Source organism: Ziziphus jujuba, chromosome 1, assembly GCF_031755915.1.
Source record: "Ziziphus jujuba cultivar Dongzao chromosome 1, ASM3175591v1".
Lineage (NCBI taxonomy): Eukaryota > Viridiplantae > Streptophyta > Magnoliopsida > Rosales > Rhamnaceae > Ziziphus > Ziziphus jujuba.
The window spans coordinates 35,505,094-35,522,575 of record NC_083379.1 but is presented as its reverse complement, the minus strand read 5'-3'; the positions used below and the strand labels follow the sequence as shown (position 1 = coordinate 35,522,575).

At 35.6% G+C, this 17,482-nt stretch overlaps 2 protein-coding genes across 4 annotated transcripts; one reads left to right on the top strand and one right to left on the bottom strand.

The window, feature by feature from the left end:
* Window positions 1-1,584: 1,584 nt before the first annotated feature.
* On the bottom strand, window positions 1,585-5,207 carry LOC107430810 (G-type lectin S-receptor-like serine/threonine-protein kinase At4g27290). The gene is made up of 7 exons (XM_048464122.2): window positions 3,764-5,207; window positions 3,425-3,550; window positions 3,150-3,274; window positions 2,823-3,033; window positions 2,445-2,682; window positions 2,182-2,332; window positions 1,585-2,093 (listed from the first exon to the last, which is right to left on the bottom strand). The coding sequence occupies exons 1-7, from the start codon at window positions 5,049-5,051 to the stop codon at window positions 1,785-1,787; spliced, it is 2,448 nt and encodes an 815-aa protein (XP_048320079.2). The 5' UTR covers window positions 5,052-5,207; the 3' UTR covers window positions 1,585-1,784.
* A 6,366-nt stretch (window positions 5,208-11,573) lies between these two features.
* LOC125419061 (G-type lectin S-receptor-like serine/threonine-protein kinase At4g27290) lies at window positions 11,574-14,994 on the top strand. Of its 3 annotated transcripts, none has more exons than XR_007238041.2 (7): window positions 11,574-13,093; window positions 13,264-13,389; window positions 13,504-13,628; window positions 13,716-13,926; window positions 14,054-14,291; window positions 14,453-14,520; window positions 14,609-14,666. XR_007238041.2 is itself a non-coding variant. In XM_048464127.2 (7 exons), exons 1-7 carry the CDS (start codon window positions 11,812-11,814, stop codon window positions 14,918-14,920), a joined length of 2,445 nt encoding a protein of 814 aa, XP_048320084.2. In that variant the 5' UTR covers window positions 11,578-11,811; the 3' UTR covers window positions 14,921-14,994. The 3 variants fall into 3 exon arrangements, 2 of the variants coding, with proteins under 2 accessions (XP_048320087.2, XP_048320084.2); XM_048464127.2 differs by having other exon boundaries at window positions 11,578-13,093; window positions 14,370-14,520; window positions 14,609-14,994; XM_048464130.2 differs by lacking the exon at window positions 14,609-14,666 and having other exon boundaries at window positions 11,575-13,093; window positions 14,387-14,521.
* Window positions 14,995-17,482: the final 2,488 nt, after the last annotated feature.

Sequence of the window (17,482 nt, the reverse complement as noted above, 5' to 3'; positions counted from 1 at the left end):
TATATAACTCGTAACTTTTAGTTGTCGTTTGTGTTCGCTCCCCGGGTATCCAATTGGGAGTTACCCGATTAAAATATTAATATTTTTGGTTGGTGTACTGTGGATGTTTTAGGTGCGCGTACGAATAGTGGAGTTGATCCTGAGGAGGATCTTAGCTAATATACGCGCTTAAGGTGAGTGACCCACCTTTAAAAATATTTTGGGGCAATTAATTATGTTTAATTGGTGTTTAATTGGTATTTGAATTATGCTCATGTGGTACAATTTAGTTATTATTTTATTGTGATTTAATTTTAATTATTATGCATGAGCAAGGTATTTCCAGTAATAAATTGTGCGTGGTTTTAAATATTATAATTTGGGCATAATTGGTTTAAATATTTTATGAAAATATTTGTTAAAGTGGTGGTTTAATTTTTATAATTATGCCCATGGTATTTTATTTGTTGAACCTCGTATTACGAGAAAAATTATGGTTTTATTGGTTATCGATGTTTTCGTCCCGGTTTGTTAAATGAAAATATGTGGGATGGTAAGTGTGAAAATTTGGTATATTTGCCACGGTAATTTTTGGAAAGAACGGTACGGTTGATTTAATAATTATTTTAGACGTATTCATACAATATTGGTGTTCGGGTGTATGTATATGTGGTTTAGCGCGCAAGTATTATGTCTCCCATGAGTTGCCATTGGACCGTGGGCAGGCAAGTTTGATATTGGCCACAGCCGCCTCCCTCCTTGGCCGGGATGACGGTTTCAGCAGCGGTACTGTCGGGACGCCGAAGTGCCGTTTGCAAGTTTCTCTCTTTAATCTCCCCGCCAGTCGGTGCTCAGGACGCTGGGTATCGGAGGGCATCACCGGTATATGGTGTGGTGCGTCAAGTGTAAATTTTCAAACAAAATTTCAAACCCCCCAAAAAAAAAAAAGATGAGGTGTTAAAAACTTAGTGATGAAAAATGACAGGTCCTGGCAAAATGAAGTGTTAAAAAAAAAATATCGGAAATAAAATAAGGTTTTCTGTGTTTTGTTCTTTGCTTCTTATATATTATGATCTCATATTTTATATTAGATTAATGCTGAACACGTTTGAATTAAAAGAGGGTTTGCTGGATAAATTAATTCAAACATGAAATTGAAGATTTAAAGTTGAAGAGTTCAAATTTAAAGGGAAGTTGAACTCTTTTATACCTAGCTAGCTGTTTTTGGAGCTGCCAGGAGAGAAGAGTTAAAGATGGTGAAGTTATGATGGGATTTCTATTAGAATTTTAGTTTTTGTGTCCTCTTTTAGACATTTTATTAGCATCTATGATGGGGTTTGTGACATAAAATATTCTTGCTTTTATGAAGAAGTAGGTGAAGAAACTCTGTAGTCTTCCCTTTTTTTTTTTTTTTTTTTTGGGTAATAACTCTGTAGATTTCATATAGAAGAACTGCTGGCGGCCCCTACAGAGGAAAAATCAATGTTAACCTCCCAAGAAGGAAATTGAGAAAGTCAGATATATAGTGTATTTGAATTTTTTCAAACTTTATCGAGAGTGAAATGGTGGAATGGAGAAAATAAAGGAGGAGAAATAAGGAGATCGTTAAGTCAAAATTTTTTTCAAAGTATAAATAAGTCAAAAAGTTGTTAGGGGCATACTTAGGTATCCTTAATGTGTTTGGAAGCAGAACCCTTAATTATACATCCAAAATATAAGATAATTGTCGACCTAAATAAAACAAAAAAATAACAAAAGTATATGAGTTAATTGAAGCAAATTTAATGGTTAATGATTAAAATTCTCTATCTACCATCCAGCTTTGTCATAGTCATTACATTTTGGGAACCGGATTCTTTGTTTCTTGATATTGAGCTGTCATCGTTTGAACTCCTTTCCGTGAAGAAACCCGGTTGCTGAGGTTGTGGCAATATTGTTCCTTCATTTTCCAACATGAAAATCACAGAAGACATTGTTGGTCTGTCTTGAGGAAATTTTTGCACACATAACAAACCCACTTGAATGCATCTCACCAGTTGACATTCAACACTTGAATCATTTAAGCTTGCATCCATTAGATCCAAGGCTCTCCCTTCATTCCAAAGCAACCATGCCTGTGACAATATTTGTTAGCTTGTCATTCCCTAAAAATTGCACCGGATATAACAGATAGAGTAAGCCAAACCAATCTTCTTTCCTTACATGTCCCAAAAGGTTGTGGTGGTGATCAGGATGGTTGAACCTTCTATTCTTTTTCCCACTCACAATCTCTAGCAAAAGCACACCAAAGCTAAACACATCCGATTTTACAGAGAATTTTCCATCAACTGCATACTCTGGAGACATATATCCACTGCATGAACAAAATGATGAGAAAGCTTCAATCTTTTAACAAAATCATTAGAAAGCTTCAATCTTTTAATATGTCATTACTCATTATTAATGGAAAAAATAAACTAACTTACTATGTTCCAATGATTCTCCTTGTTCGGGTTTCTTTTTCATCACCGCTAAACATCCTTGCTAAGCCAAAATCAGAGATCTTAGGATTCAAGTTGTTATCCAGTAAAATATTAGCAGCCTTAAGATCTCTATGAATAATTTGAAGTTTAGAATCACGATGTAGGTAGAGAAGACCTCTTGCAATCCCCATAATGATATCAAACTGCTGTTTCCAACACAAGATAGTACTTCTTTTATTATCTGCACATCATTTGCACCACTCGTTATACTTCGGATAGCCAGATTAGTTCTAAGTATATTCACATCTGGCAGTATTTATGAAATAATCAAAATGGTTCTGCAATAGTGAACTAAATATGTAAAGGCAAACAGGTTCTAACCAAAGATGAAATGATCCAAGCTTTTGTTCGGCATATACTCATAGATTAACATCAGTTCTTCTCTTTGAATGCAACAACCTAGAAGTGCAACGAGATTCCTATGTTGAAGCTTTGCGATTAAGTCTACTTCATTCTTAAACTCTTTGAGACCCTGAACAGAATACTTGGAAAGTCTCTTGACAGCTATTTCTTGTCCTGTTGAGAGGTTCCCCTGCATATTGCCATTAAAAAACATCAAAAAGTATGAAGCTAGTTTTATCCATACTTTCATACACTGAGATGCATATGGATAACTATATTGTTCAATATATAATAAGAAACAAATACCTTGAAAACAGACCCAAAGCCTCCAGATCCAATCATATGTTCAGGAGAGAAATTTTTTGTAGCAGAAGAAATTGTAGCCAAATCAAATAATGGTAATTTTATATCTACTTTCTTGTATCCCAAGCCTGTTACATTATATAATGATTTTCAGCAAATTCATCAATAGGTCTTTTTCTTTATTTTTTGGTAAATTCTTCAATAGGTCCTTACAAATACATTATGCGCACAAACTAATAAAGTTAAGAAAATGGAGTCAAGGGGAACAATTTTCTTACCTCTTTTCTTGTTTCTTGCTTTCCAAATTATGCAGCAGACAACGAGGAAAAAGATGCAAACAGCCACAATTGAAACCAGAATAATGGTCTTTAGTCTTTTCTTCAAGTCAGCGTCATGAATAGATTCTAGAAAAAAGAGAAGACAATACCAAAAGATCATATGATGCAAATTGCCTATATTCGTCAATAGATTTCTTTACAATAATTTATATTTTGTTGGTATATTCTTATAATTTTCGAACATCTTCTGGACAATGAAAAATAAAATGCTTCTATTGCTGTAAACAAAATCTCAATGACTTTCCTTTGCAGTGTTATAAGCAACAAAAATACACTTACTCATTGCAGAAGCAGACAGCCGTATATATACATCCTGCTTAGTAAATTGCACTCTCAACTCACGAACATCAATAAGGTCGTCAAACCACATCAAGCAGCCACTGCCTCCATCTCTGATATCAGAATTAGCATAAGCTGTACAATAACAGTTCTTCAAGCACATCTCTTTGCACTCATGGAGGCTCATGCTCTTGTTCAACCAAAACTCCAACAGGTCAGGCAATTTCACCCCCACAAGCTTTATAAACCCTTCACCCCTTCGGCAATCTAATGGCATCTTCCTCGTGCATCCATTAGACCAATTCAGAACTTCCCATTCATTCTGGGACCTTGGCACGAACCCTTCCAAACACTCGCATATCGGACTTCTATTAATTTTACAAATACCATTTGGACCACAGTATCCATAATTGTCACATGGTTCATAAGGTTGTGTGAACATGATATCCCATGTGTTCCTCCCATTTTCCAATACAAGACGTTCCAAAGAGCCAGAAGGATTCAATTTTAGGCGTGTAATGGCTGTGTTAACTTTTTGCTTGAAACCAAAATATGACTCGTTTTCATTTAAGACAAAAGCTGCTTCATAAACAGGGTTAGTCATCACAACAATACCGCGAAATTCAACTCCATTCCATAGACCAGACCGAATCTTTCTGGTTGATCCCGCGGCAATTATGGTTTGAGGTATCCCCGTGATGTTCAACCGGTAAGTGAAGTCACCGGTCGATGGATCATCACCGCTTTTCCATGAGGTTATATATCGTTCCAGACCGCTTTCGAAATCCCATCCAACCTTCATGTCTGCTACCAAAGTGTCCGATGGATAATCGAAGCTCTGCCATGCATATATATTGGAGCTGAGGCTATCTCTGTTTCCAACTACAAGATTTCCTGACTCCAAAAGCTGAGCAACTGGGTTGTTTCCTGTTTCCATTGATGATGTATTTGAGGACCAAATGATGCCCCTGGTTCGATTGAGAAGACGAAGACTTCCATGGTTGGTAAAGATCAATGAGCCGTTTGAATCATGAAGTGGGTTATTTCTGTTTGCAACCCAGACAACGACATCAGGGGTAATCTTGTACCATATTCCTAAGTACCTGTTCTTGGAGCTGCCAGGGGAGAAGAAACCAAGCTCAAAGATTTGGCCAGAAGAAACTAAAGTGGTGCCGTCCGTGAGGGGCTGTGCTGGAGTTATGGTGTCTGCTGCTCTACAGAGTAACAACAAGGTGGGGAGGGATATCACCGAAGCATACAAAACGGTGAAGAAATTATAGGTTCCCATTTGGAATAATTTTTTTTTTTAAACAAAAAGAAAAAACAGAGATATCACCGAAGCATACAAAACGGTGAAGAAATTATAGGTTGCCATTTGGAATAATTTTTTATTTTTTTTAAACAAAAAGAAAAAACAGATCGAAAGTTGTGGTGTTATTTTCAATGAATAATTATACAAAAAAAAAAAAAAAAAAAAAAAAACAGATCAAAAGTTGTAGTGGTGTCATTTTCAATGAATAATTATATAAAACTTATTTAACCAAAAAAAAAAAAAAAGAATGAATATACAACTTCTATATGTACGGTAGTCAACGAATTCGCCGAAGACCTGTCAATAAGTCAAAAACATATTGTTAGATGCATTATTGGGTTTTTTGTTTGTTTTTTTCGTGGCACGTCTGCTTGCAATTGCGTATTGTAAAAGAGTCAACGGCCGTTCCATTGATGATGTAGAGCGAAGTCCAAAATGGACAACGGTCCAGAAATAAATTGTCCAATAAACCAAGTTCACCTTTTTAATCATTTGTTCAACTTATGGAAAATGTATTTCATCATAATAAAATAAAAAACGAAAAAGTAAAAAATAAAAAATAAAAACTTATGGATAGAAGCTGAGTTGTTTTTTGTCGAGTTGGCATTGCAATAACCACTCGTTTTAACGTTAAATACTAGGTTCAACATTTGGTAATAAAATCCCCTACTCCATATATATACATATATAAAGCTAAGTTAATAATCCTCCAATCCAATATTACAAAAAATAACAATAACACTTATAGAACATCCGTGCCTAACTTGTAATAAAAATGAATATAATGGGCGAATTGATTAAAGAAAAAATTTCAGCACCAGTAACTTTTCTTGCGTAACGTTTTGGACTGGAAGAGAACTTCACTTTGTTGACAAAATTCTGATGGAGTTATAATCCTCCAACCCAATATTACTTAAGATATAATAACACTTATAGAGAATCCATGGCTAACTGATACTAAAAATGGATATAATGGACGAATTGATTAAAGAAAAAATTTCTGCATCAAGAACTTTTCTTGCATAACTTTTTGGACCGGAAGACGAAATTCCCTTTGTTGACAAATTTCTGATGGAAAAATTTGTGGTTATAATCACTAGCAAAAACTTTTAAAAGCTAAGTAACATTAGAGGCTTAACAGATTCCAAATAATTAAAATATAGTGTACAAATCAGATTTTCCAAACATGTATAATAGACCCAAAAAGTAGTTAAAAAAATCTTTAAGTAAGTAATAAATTCATCGAATGAGACGTTATTCCTTCGCATTTATATAAACAGTTAGTTGTCAAAATTCTACATTGAGCAATTTGAATTCGTTAAACAGGTTAAACAAATTATTCACTCTATAATTAATTTGTTTAACAAAATAATTAATATTTCAACCCCGAACAGCTCCTTAACTTACTCTTACTGATTAATTGAACTCCATTCCACAGCCCCGTCCAAAGCTTTCTGGTTGATCTTGTGGCTATTACTCTTTGAGGTATTCAAGTGATGTTCAATCAGTTGGTAAGGTTACCAATTGATTGGTCATCAGCGCTTTTCCATGATGTCAAATATCTTTCCAAACCAGTTTTCAAGTTCCTTCAGAACTTCATCCCTGCTAATAAAGTGTTTGATGGATAAGCAAAGCTCTAACATGCATATATCTTTGGAACTGAGGCTAACTCTGTTTCCAACTACGGAATCCCTAACTCCAAAAGCTAAGTAATCGTTGTTTAATGTTTTCACGAATGATGTATCCGAGGACCAAATGCTGCCCCCCGATCCGGTTGAGAAGAAGAAATCTTCCATCGTTGGTGATAGTGAATTGGCCATATGAACCAGTAAGTAGGTTATTTCTATTTGCAACCCAAACAACGAAATCAGGGGTACTATTGTACCATTTTCCTACATACCTGTTCTTGGAGCTGCCAGTGGAGAATAAGCCTAGCTCAAAGGTCAGTCCCAACAAAACTAAAGTTTGTCCATCATAGAACGACTATTGTGGAGTCATGATGTCAACTACAGTATAAGTACGACAAATATATGATGTCAAGAACAGATGGATGAGAAAGACCAAAACATTGAAGGTATGGTAGATTTCCACTCAGAATTTATTATTATTATTATTATTTTTGGTTTGGTTTTTATGGGGCTTCATACTCAGGGTTAATTAGAATGTACTGAAAGGATTAGGGCAAGGTTAATCTAAAAAGAACAAGGTTTTGAAAGGTTTGGAAATTGATTTGGAGTTTGGTTGGTTTTTATAGGGCTTCATACTCAGGGTTAATTAGAATGTACTGAAAGGATTAGGGCAAGGTTAATCTAAAAAGAACAAGGTTTTGAAAGGTTTGGAAATTGATTTGGAGTTTGGTTGTTCTCAGCTTGCTTTGGTTAAGCTGCTGGAAAATCTTCCAATTTTGGCCGGTTTGTGTTTCTCTTGGTTTCAAAGTGGAAACTAAGGTATTTTTTCCAAAATTCAATACAATATTCATTAAGATGTAATACATACTTATAGCATACAAAATAGGTGTGAAAGCACACCATTGTTGGTTCTAAACACCAATGCAAAACAAGTCCTTCATGGTAAAGCAAAACACATCTGTAAAGTAACATTGCCACATGCTTCATGATTTATTGACAAGTGTTGCTGCCTCATTAGGTGCTTCATGTTGAAGTAGTCCCCATGTATAATGACACATGTCCTTCCATGCATTGGATAAGAGAGAGGCCGAATGCTTTGGCTCCATATCACCAAGTAGCTTCCATGTCACCATCTTAGTCACCAAGGTGCTTTCCATGTCATCAAAGTGCTTTCATTTTCCTAACCTCTAATTTTGCTAATACATATCAAATAACAAATATTGGTGTCTTTGTGCACTAACTTAATAAGCCTAGAATACAACACAAAATGATTTGATCAACTACCTAAATAAAATACAAAACAAAATAAGGAAGTTGCTTCTTGGCTAAGGCATTTAAGCTTGGTCTCAGATTTGCATGGTTCATGGCTAAAAATTACCGTGATTCTCTAACACTTCTATTTGGCAATGTTAGGCATGATATGTAGAAGACTCCTAAGCACTTGAAGTCTTTCTTTTGGCAATGGTTTTGTGAGAATGTCGGCTAGCTGGTCTTGTGTTGAGCAATACATCAAATTGATTTCTTTGTTTCTTTCAGCTTCATAGATGCTTTGGTACTTTATAAGGATATGCTTGGTTCTTCTGTGTTGTACTAGATTTTTTGTGATGGTTATGGCTAAAGTATTGTCACAATGAATGGTGGTTGCATTTGTTTGCTTGCAACCTAAACCACTAAGCAATTTCCTTAGCCAAATTGCTTGATTTGATGTTGCTGCCGCCGAGATGTATTCAGCTTCTGCTGTTGATTGTGCTGTGGTTCCTTGCTTGTGTGAACTCCATGAAAATGGACCTAAATCAAATATAAAAAAGTATCCAGAAGTGCTCTTCATGTCTTCCAAGCTACCTACCCAATCACTATCACAATAGCTAACTAATTCACACATGTTGCGATGCTTGTATAGGATTCCAAAGTTGGCTGTGCCTTTACATACCTTAGGACTCTTTTAGCAGCTTGGTAATGGTTTTGAGATGGTGCACTCGTGAACCTTGATAGCACACTTACAGCATACATAATATCAGGTCTTGAAGCACACAAATAAAGCAAGCTTCCAATTAGGCTTCTATAAACCGAAGCATTCACTTTCTCACTTCCATCATCAAGTTCGAACTCGGCATTTTGAATCATTAGTGTTTCAACAATCTTGGCATTTTCTAGTTGAAACTTATCGAGCAAATTCATAGCATATTTTTTTTTCAAATAAAATTATACCTTTACTTGTTTGCTTGATCTACAAACCTAGAAAATAATTCATTAAGCCAAGGTCGGACATCTCGAAGGTTTCCATTACTTTATCTTTGAATTTTTGAATGCCTTCGGTATTGCAACCTGTTATTAGCAAATCATCAACATAAAGAGAGATTACCATTGCATCTTCATGTCAGTTGGTTTTGAGATAGAGTGTAGGCTCATTATCACTTCTTGAAAAACCTTCATGAGTAAGGTAGTCATCAATTCTTGCATACCAAGCTCTTGGAGCTTGTTTAAGCCCATACAAGGCTTTATGAAGCTTGTACACTTTCTCCTCCTTTCCTTCTATAACAAAGCCTTCAAGTTGCTCAACATATACTTCTTCTTCTAAAATACCATTTAGAAAAGCTGATTTCACATCCAAATGATATATTTTCCAAGAATTATTGGCTGCATATACAAGTAAAAGCCGAATGGTTTCATATCTTGCCATCGGTGTAAAAGTCTCCATGTAGTCTACACTATATTGTTGAACATAGCCTTTAACAACCAGCCTTGCTTTTTATTTGTTCAAAGTGCCATTAGGGTTTAGTTTTGTTCTAAAAACTCATTTGACACCTACTACATGTCCTTTCTTTGGTCTCGGCACCAAACTCCAAGTTTTGTTCTTTTTTATCATGTGAAGCTCCTCCTCCATTGCAGCTTACCATTCTTTATGTTGTGAAGCCTCACTATATATTGTAGGATCAAGTGTTGCCATCCTTGCACTTGCATAAAGTTCTACAATTGATTTTGTGCCTCTCTTCCCAACATATTCTTCATTGGCCTAGTCATCATCATCGGCAACATCAAAATCATTTTGATCGGTGGAAGGAGTTCTTGATTGAATATAAGTGTTTTCTTCCACTTTATGCTCCTTCCAATTCTAATATGAGTTCTCATCTACAATAACATTTCTAGAGACAACAACCTGCATCTTAGATATATCAAAGATTCTATAGTCTTTGAAATCGAGCTATAGCCTATAAATATACCAATACTTGCTTTCTTATCAAGCTTGGTTTTTTTGGAGTCATGGATATGCATATAACAAATACTTCCAAAGACTTTTAAGTGAGCAATTGAAGTGTTAAAACCATACCACAATTCATTTGGAGTTTTAGACTCAATTGCCTTACTTGGAAGTCGGTTTAGGAGGTATACACTTGTGTTTACAGCTTCGGCCCAAAATGTCATTAGCAAGCACTTCTCGAATAGCAAGCATCTTGACATCTCCATGATGGTTCTATTCTTTTTTTTACTCACTCCATTTTGTTGTGGTGTGTATAGAGTTGTGAGTTGGTGTATGATGCCATTTGTCTTGCAAATATCTTGGAAAGTTTTTGAAATGTACTCTCCACCATTGTCGGTTCAAATCACTTTGATGGTTATTTGTGCTTGGTTTTCTACAAGTGTTTTGAACTCTTCAAATGTGGCTGCTGCTTATGATTTTTGTTTGAGGAAGTATATCCAGCAATTTCTTGAATAGTCATCGATAAAGATAATAAAATACCTCCTCCCTGCATGAGTTGCTTCATTCATTGGTCCACACAAATCCGAATGCACCATTTGTAACTTTTCCTTTGCTTTGCCGAGTGTTGTCAAAGGAAATGGTTGTCTTTTGATTTTGCCAAGTTGACATGTTTGGCAAACAGCTTCATTTTCATAGATTTGTGGTAAATTCTTAACAATTTGTTAAGTATGCATTTACTTCATGGTGGCATAGTTATAATGGCCAAGCCTTCTATGCCATAGTCTTGAATCTTCTTGGACTTTGGTATTCATAGCCATTTGATTTTGTTGATCAAAATCAATTACAAGGCTATTATCTTTCATATGGACAACTAATACAATTTTGTCATCCTTAGATATTTTACAACTTGTATCTAAGAATTTCAAAATGTATCATTTTTTCATAAGTTGTGGCACACTAAGTAAATTTTCGGATAGATTTGGGACATATAAAACATTGGTAATTTGAATTGTACCTTTTAGTGTTTAGTTGACTAAATCTCTTTTTCCTTGTGCTTCCATGATTTGTCCATTTGCTGACCTAATTTTTATTACAATTCTTGAGTTGAACTTGACAAACAAGTCACGGTTGTTTTTAATTTAGGATTCATCTTGTTCTTTTCACCTGTAAAGTTTGCTAATTAATTTTGATGTCTTACAAACCTAACATACACTAACTAATATTGAAAAAAAAAAAAAAAAAAAACTACATATTAAAAAGTCTGATTCGTGTACTAGCTAGTTTTTAATTATATGTAATCTGGTAAACATCAATATTATGTAGTTTTTAAACGTTTTGGTTGCTGACCGAGTCTAACAGCAAATTTTTCTTTCAAAGATTTGTTGCCAAAGTGAATTTCTTCTTCAAGCACAAACCTCCCTCTAGAAAAATTATTGGGTGCTTTCCTTACTAAATTGGCACATTGTGTTCATTTTTGTTATAAGTAGGCATGGAATTTTATAAATTGCAAAAATGATTCACATTTGTAAACATGGTTTATGGAACAATTTCTTTTAAAACCGTTGACCATCTCCCATTGCCGATTGTATTGCTCAACATCAAAGAAAGGACCTCCACAGTAGGCCGTTGACTCTTCTTGGCCGTGATATTTTAGCACTCTCCAAAGTCAAAACATATATTGCAAATTTGGAATACGTAATTGTACAGAACATTTTGAAAGTTTCCAAATCACGTGCTAGAAAATAGAAACAAAAACAAAAAAAGAAAAAAACGAGAGTGAAGGTGCACCTAATAATCTTTTTAACTTACTGGTGGTACACAGGTATTCTCCCAAACTCGTCGACCTGTACATAGAATTGCACATCGTATTAAACTGCAGCTTTCTCTGTTCTCAAAAAATATATTCCAAATGGAAACCAATATCTTCATCGATTTTTATGCTTTGGTGATGTCTCTCCCAATCTTGTTGGTACTCTGTAAAGCAGCAGACACGGTAACTAAAACACACTCCATCACAGACGGCACAACTTTAGTTTCTTCAGGCCAAAGATTTGAGCTCGGCTTCTTCTCCCCTGGCAGCTCCAAGAACAGGTATTTAGGAATATGGTACAAGACTGCCCCTGATGTTGTTGTCTGGGTTGCAAACAGAAATAACCCATTTCACGATTCATCTGGGAAATTGGTCATCACCGACCATGGAAACCTTCTTCTTCTCAACCAGACGAGGAGTGTCATTTGGTCCACAAACACATCGTGGGTCGCCAAGGAACCAATTGCTCTGCTTTTGGATTCAGGAAACTTTGTAGTTGGAGAGAAAAACAAGATCACAAGCTCTGAGATTTTTGTATGGCAGAGCTTCGATTATCCATCAAACACACTATCAGGGATGAAGATCGGATGGAACAGAAAGACAGGTCTAGAAGGGTATTTAACATCGTGGAAAAGCGATGATGACCCATCAGACGGCGATTTCACTTACAGGATGGACAACAAAGGGCCACCCCAGATGATGGTCACGATGGGACAGACAAGGATGTTTCGGACAGGAACATGGAATGGTGTTCGATTCAGTGGTCTACCTGCTGTGTCCGATGTGGTGTTCAAATCGACTGTCGTATTCAACGACAACGAGTCGTATTACATGGCACTGCCCAACATTGCAGACACTGTTATTACACGCATGACGCTGAATTCTTCAGGTTTGGCTCAGCGATTCATATTGCGAAACGGTGAAACCGATTGGGCTATTATGTATTCACAGCCTTATGAGCCATGTGATAGTTATGGACATTGTGGACCAAATGGTATTTGTAGGATAAACAGAATGCCCATATGTGAGTGTTTGGAAGGCTTTACACCGAGGAATCCAGAAGAGTGGAAAATTCTGAGTTGGTCCAGGGAATGTGTGAGAAAAAACCCGTTGACTTGCCAGAAAGGAGAAGGGTTTGTAAAGCTTGTGGGTGTGAAATTGCCTGACTTATTGGAGTTTTGGTCGAACCAGAATATGAGCCTCCGAGAATGTAAAGAGATGTGCTTGAAGAATTGTCCGTGTAAAGCTTATGCTAATTCTGATATAAGAGAAGGAGGCAATGGGTGTATGATGTGGTTTGGTGACTTTATTGATGTCCGGGAGTTGAGCATAAAAGGCAGTGAAGATAGTATTTACATTCGCGTGTCTGCTTCGGACATGAGTAAGTGTACTTCCGAAACTACAATTTAATCTTGTGGCCTAGCATTTGATACATCTTCTCTGTTTGTATAAGTAATATAAAAAAGAAAGTAGAAATGGATTCTAGACAAGCAAATAAAGGAAATATTTACGGCAAGATTGATTAATTGATGTGTAGTCTTGTCTTTGTAGAAACAATCCGTGAAGCGAATGCAAAATCAAGACTAAAGAAGATCCTAGTGAATTCATTATCCGTTGTGTGTATTTTTTGCCTGGTCTTCTGCTCCGTATATGGGAAAATAAGAAAAAAGATAAGAGGTAAGGAAATTGTTCCACTTGACTTAATTTTCTTAATTTTGTTAATTCAGGAAATGGTCTTAAAGAGTTTATGAATGAAGTTTACTGAGAAAAATAATTATGTAAACTTAATAGGTTTTAGAAGACAGAAAGAAGATATAGAATTACCTTTATTTGATTTGGCTACTGTTGCTTCTGCTACAAAAAACTTCTCTCCCGAGCGTATGATTGGTGCAGGCGGCTTTGGTTCTGTTTACAAGGTAGTAACTTCTTATTGAATTGAACTGAGAGTTCATTTACCAGAATATTGAATTGAAAGTTCACATTGTTTTTATGGCATTATGCAGGGGAACCTCTCAACAGGACAAGAAATAGCTGTGAAGAGACTGGCCCAGAATTCAGGACAGGGTCTTAAAGAGTTTATGAATGAAGTAGACTTGATTGGAAAGCTTCAACATCGAAATCTCGTTGCACTTTTGGGCTGTTGTATTGAAAGAAAAGAGAGGATCTTAATCTACGAGTTTATGCCCAATGAAAGCTTAGATCATTTTATCTTTGGTTTGAACCTCTTGGCCTTTTACGCATTTAAATTAATCATTGCAGACTTTGGCTACTTGAAATTAAGAATTGAATGCGTTGTTACTAATCTATCTGAAAGTTTACAAAGAGTGGAAATGTTGTGCAGATAATAAAAGAAGCACCATCTTATGTTGGGAAAAGAGATTCAATATTGTACTGGGGATTGCAAGAGGTCTTCTCTACCTCCACAGAGATTCTAAACTTCAAATTATTCACATGGATCTTAAAGCAGGGAATATTTTACTGGACAAGAACTTGAATCCTAAGATTTCTGACTTTGGCTTAGCAAGGATTTTTGGGGGTGATGAAAATGAAGCCAGAACAAGGAGAGTTGTTGGAACATAGTAAGTATAGGAGCTCTTTCATTTTTCCTTTAGTTACAAGCATATAGAGAAAGTTCGGTAACTATATTCTTCATGTAGTGGATATATGTCTCCAGAATATGCAATTGATGGAAAGTTCTCTGCAAAATCCGATGTCTTTAGCTTTGGTGTGCTTTTGCTAGAGATTGTGAGCGGCAAAAAGAATAGAAGGTTCAGTCACCCTGATCACCACCACAATCTTCTAGGACATGTAAGTTTGGCTGATATACTGTTTTATCCACAGCATTATTTTTCTTTTTTTTCTTATGTGAATTACTCAGCTAAGCTTATTTTCACAGGCATGGTTGCTTTGGAATGAAGACAGGGCCTTGGATCTAATGGATGGTTGCTTCAAGGATTCATATGTTGAATCTCAAGTATTAAGATGCATTCAAGTGGGTTTGATTTGTGTTCAAAAGTTTCAAAATGATAGACCAACTATGTCCTCCATCGTTTCCATGTTGGAAAACGAGGGAACAATCTTGCCTCAACCTAAGCAGCCTGGTTTCTTCATAGAAAGAAGTTCAAACGATGAGAACTCAACACCAAAAAATGAAGAAACCGGTTCACAAAATTCAGTGACTATGACAAAGCTGGATGCAGGTAGATAGATATTAAATCATTAACCTTCAACTTAACCTGACATTTTTATCCTTCCATTAAGAAACAAGTGCATTATTCAATATTTGGTTGGGATGCATGGTTTAAAGTATGTGCTTCAGATGAATGGTTACAACTATAATAATGATTGAGATTTTCCCAATCAAAAAGTCCTGTTACTATTAACTGGTTTGTGCAATGAGGCCATGTTTGATAGGATGGGTAAATTAAATTCTGGACTTAGACAATTTAATTCTAATCCTATATTTGCTTATAGCTGGGGTTGATCTAAAAGGTCCAAGCTAAAGAAAAAAAAAAGGGGTATTACATATTTGTTTCTATTTTAGAAGATAAGTTACACACTTAATCCTCTTTAAAGGAGTACTACTTCTTAGATCTTAATTTTATTTTACCAAAATAAACAAAGCGACGACTTCTTAATAGCCTGGACATAACAGGTGGCAGTTAGGCTATAGTACAGCATTTGTCAGATCTAATTCTCCACATATGATGACAATGCTGGAGCCATGATCACAATAGCTCAAGCTCCTATGAGGTTTTCATATTTTCATGGTTCTGGGACAAAAATGGTATTTAAAAACAGATTTTTTTTTCTCCATATTCTTGGTAAATAAGCTCTTTTTGCTTTTGTGTGTCTGTAAGAGAGTGATGCATGATCTCTATTTTTGTTCCCATTAGATGTGTAAAAAAGAAAAACAGAGGAAACAGAGCTTCAGACATGAGCTTTTTCATCCCAACAAAATTAATTCCTACTTGCAGTAGATCAAATGTTTATGTTTGTAGAGGCCGTAGAAAGCAAATGTCACAGTCGAGGGAGTTCTGACATCCAGGTGGGAAAAAAGTTCTTGTTAACCTTACAGCGTATGTACTCCAAAAGGAACAATCTACTGACCATGCCTTGAACACATGTTGATTACTGCATATAAGCATCAAAACCATCAGCTGCTTAACAACAGCATTCTAACTCTATCTCTATCTACCATTCAGCATTGTCATAGTTACAACGTTTTCATTTTTTGATTTAGAGCTCTCATCATTTGCATCTTAATGCTTCACATTCAACACATGAATCCATCAAACTTGAATCCATTAGATCCAAGGCTCTTCCTTCAGTCCAAAGCAACCATGCCTACGACAATATCCTTAGCTCACCAATTCAAAAATAAAATAAAATAAAATAAAAATAGAAAATGAAAAAAGCCAAAAAACCAAAACCAAAAAAAAAATTAAAAACAAAACAAAAACTTAAAAATAAATAAATAAATTAAGAAAAAAAGCCAATAACAAAGGCAACAACTATGGATTAGTGAGACTGGATACTCAAAAGCATTATTTTTTTCACTTCTTACATGTCCCAGAAGATTGTGGTGGTGATCAGGACGACTAAACCTTCTATTTCTCTTCCCACTCACCATCTCCAACAGAAGCACACCAAAGCTAAACACCTCAGATTTTACTGAGAACTTTCCATCAAAGGTATATTCTGGAGACATGTATCCACTGCATGAAAAATATAGTAATAAAAGTTTTGAATGAGTTTGAAGAGATTGAAAATTTTGATTCTTACTATGTTCCTAAAATCATCCTTGTTTTGGCTTCTTTCTCATCATCTTGAAATTTCCTGGCTAATCAAAAGTCAGAAATTTGGGATTCAAGTTATTATCCAATAAAATATTGCTTTCCTTGAGATCCTTGTGAATAAGTAGAAGTTTAGAATCTTGGAGGAGATATAGAAGACCTCTAGTAATGCCCATGACATAATGTCAAAGTGTGTTTTCCATCCCAATATCGTTATTCTTTTATCCTCTGCACATCAGCTGCCCTTGTAAACTCTTAAGTAGATTAATTTTGATCGTATTTGAAATTTCAAATTCAAATGTGCAAAATTTACGACAATTAAATAAGGACATATCAAGAACAAGAAGTTCGAACCAGATATAGAATAATCCACGCTTTTGTTAGGGATGTACTCATAGATTAAGCTCCTTTCTTCTCCTTGAATACAACAGCCTAAAAGGGCAACGAGATTCAGAATGTTGAATCTTTGCAGTCAAGTCTACTTCATTCATAAACTCTGTAATGCCCTACCTGGAATCCTTGGACAGTCTCTCCATAGCAATTTCTGGTCCTTTTGGGAGGTTGCCCCAAAAAATATGTCCCATGAGTAGGTGCCGTTGTTAGCCATGAGATGCATAGAAATCACATAATGGTTCAAGAAATTGGTACCTTGAAAACAGGAACAAAGCCACCTGCTCCAATCATATATTCAGGAGAGAAATTGTTTATAAAATCAAATAAGTTCTAGTTCATCTTCTTTTTTGCTTCCCTGTCCTATTTATTTCAATAATTAATGAATTATCAAAACATTACTTTTAAAAATTAAGTTGTAAGAGAAAACGGGTTGATTATATCTTCCATTGGTTTTTTTTTTTTTTTTTTTCCCCAAACGATGCACCAGATACACATGATACACATGCCAGAGCCAGAGGTTGTTGAAACAATTAGTTTTGTGTTGCAGTCTCCTCTTCCTTTTCCCATCTCGAATTGATTCT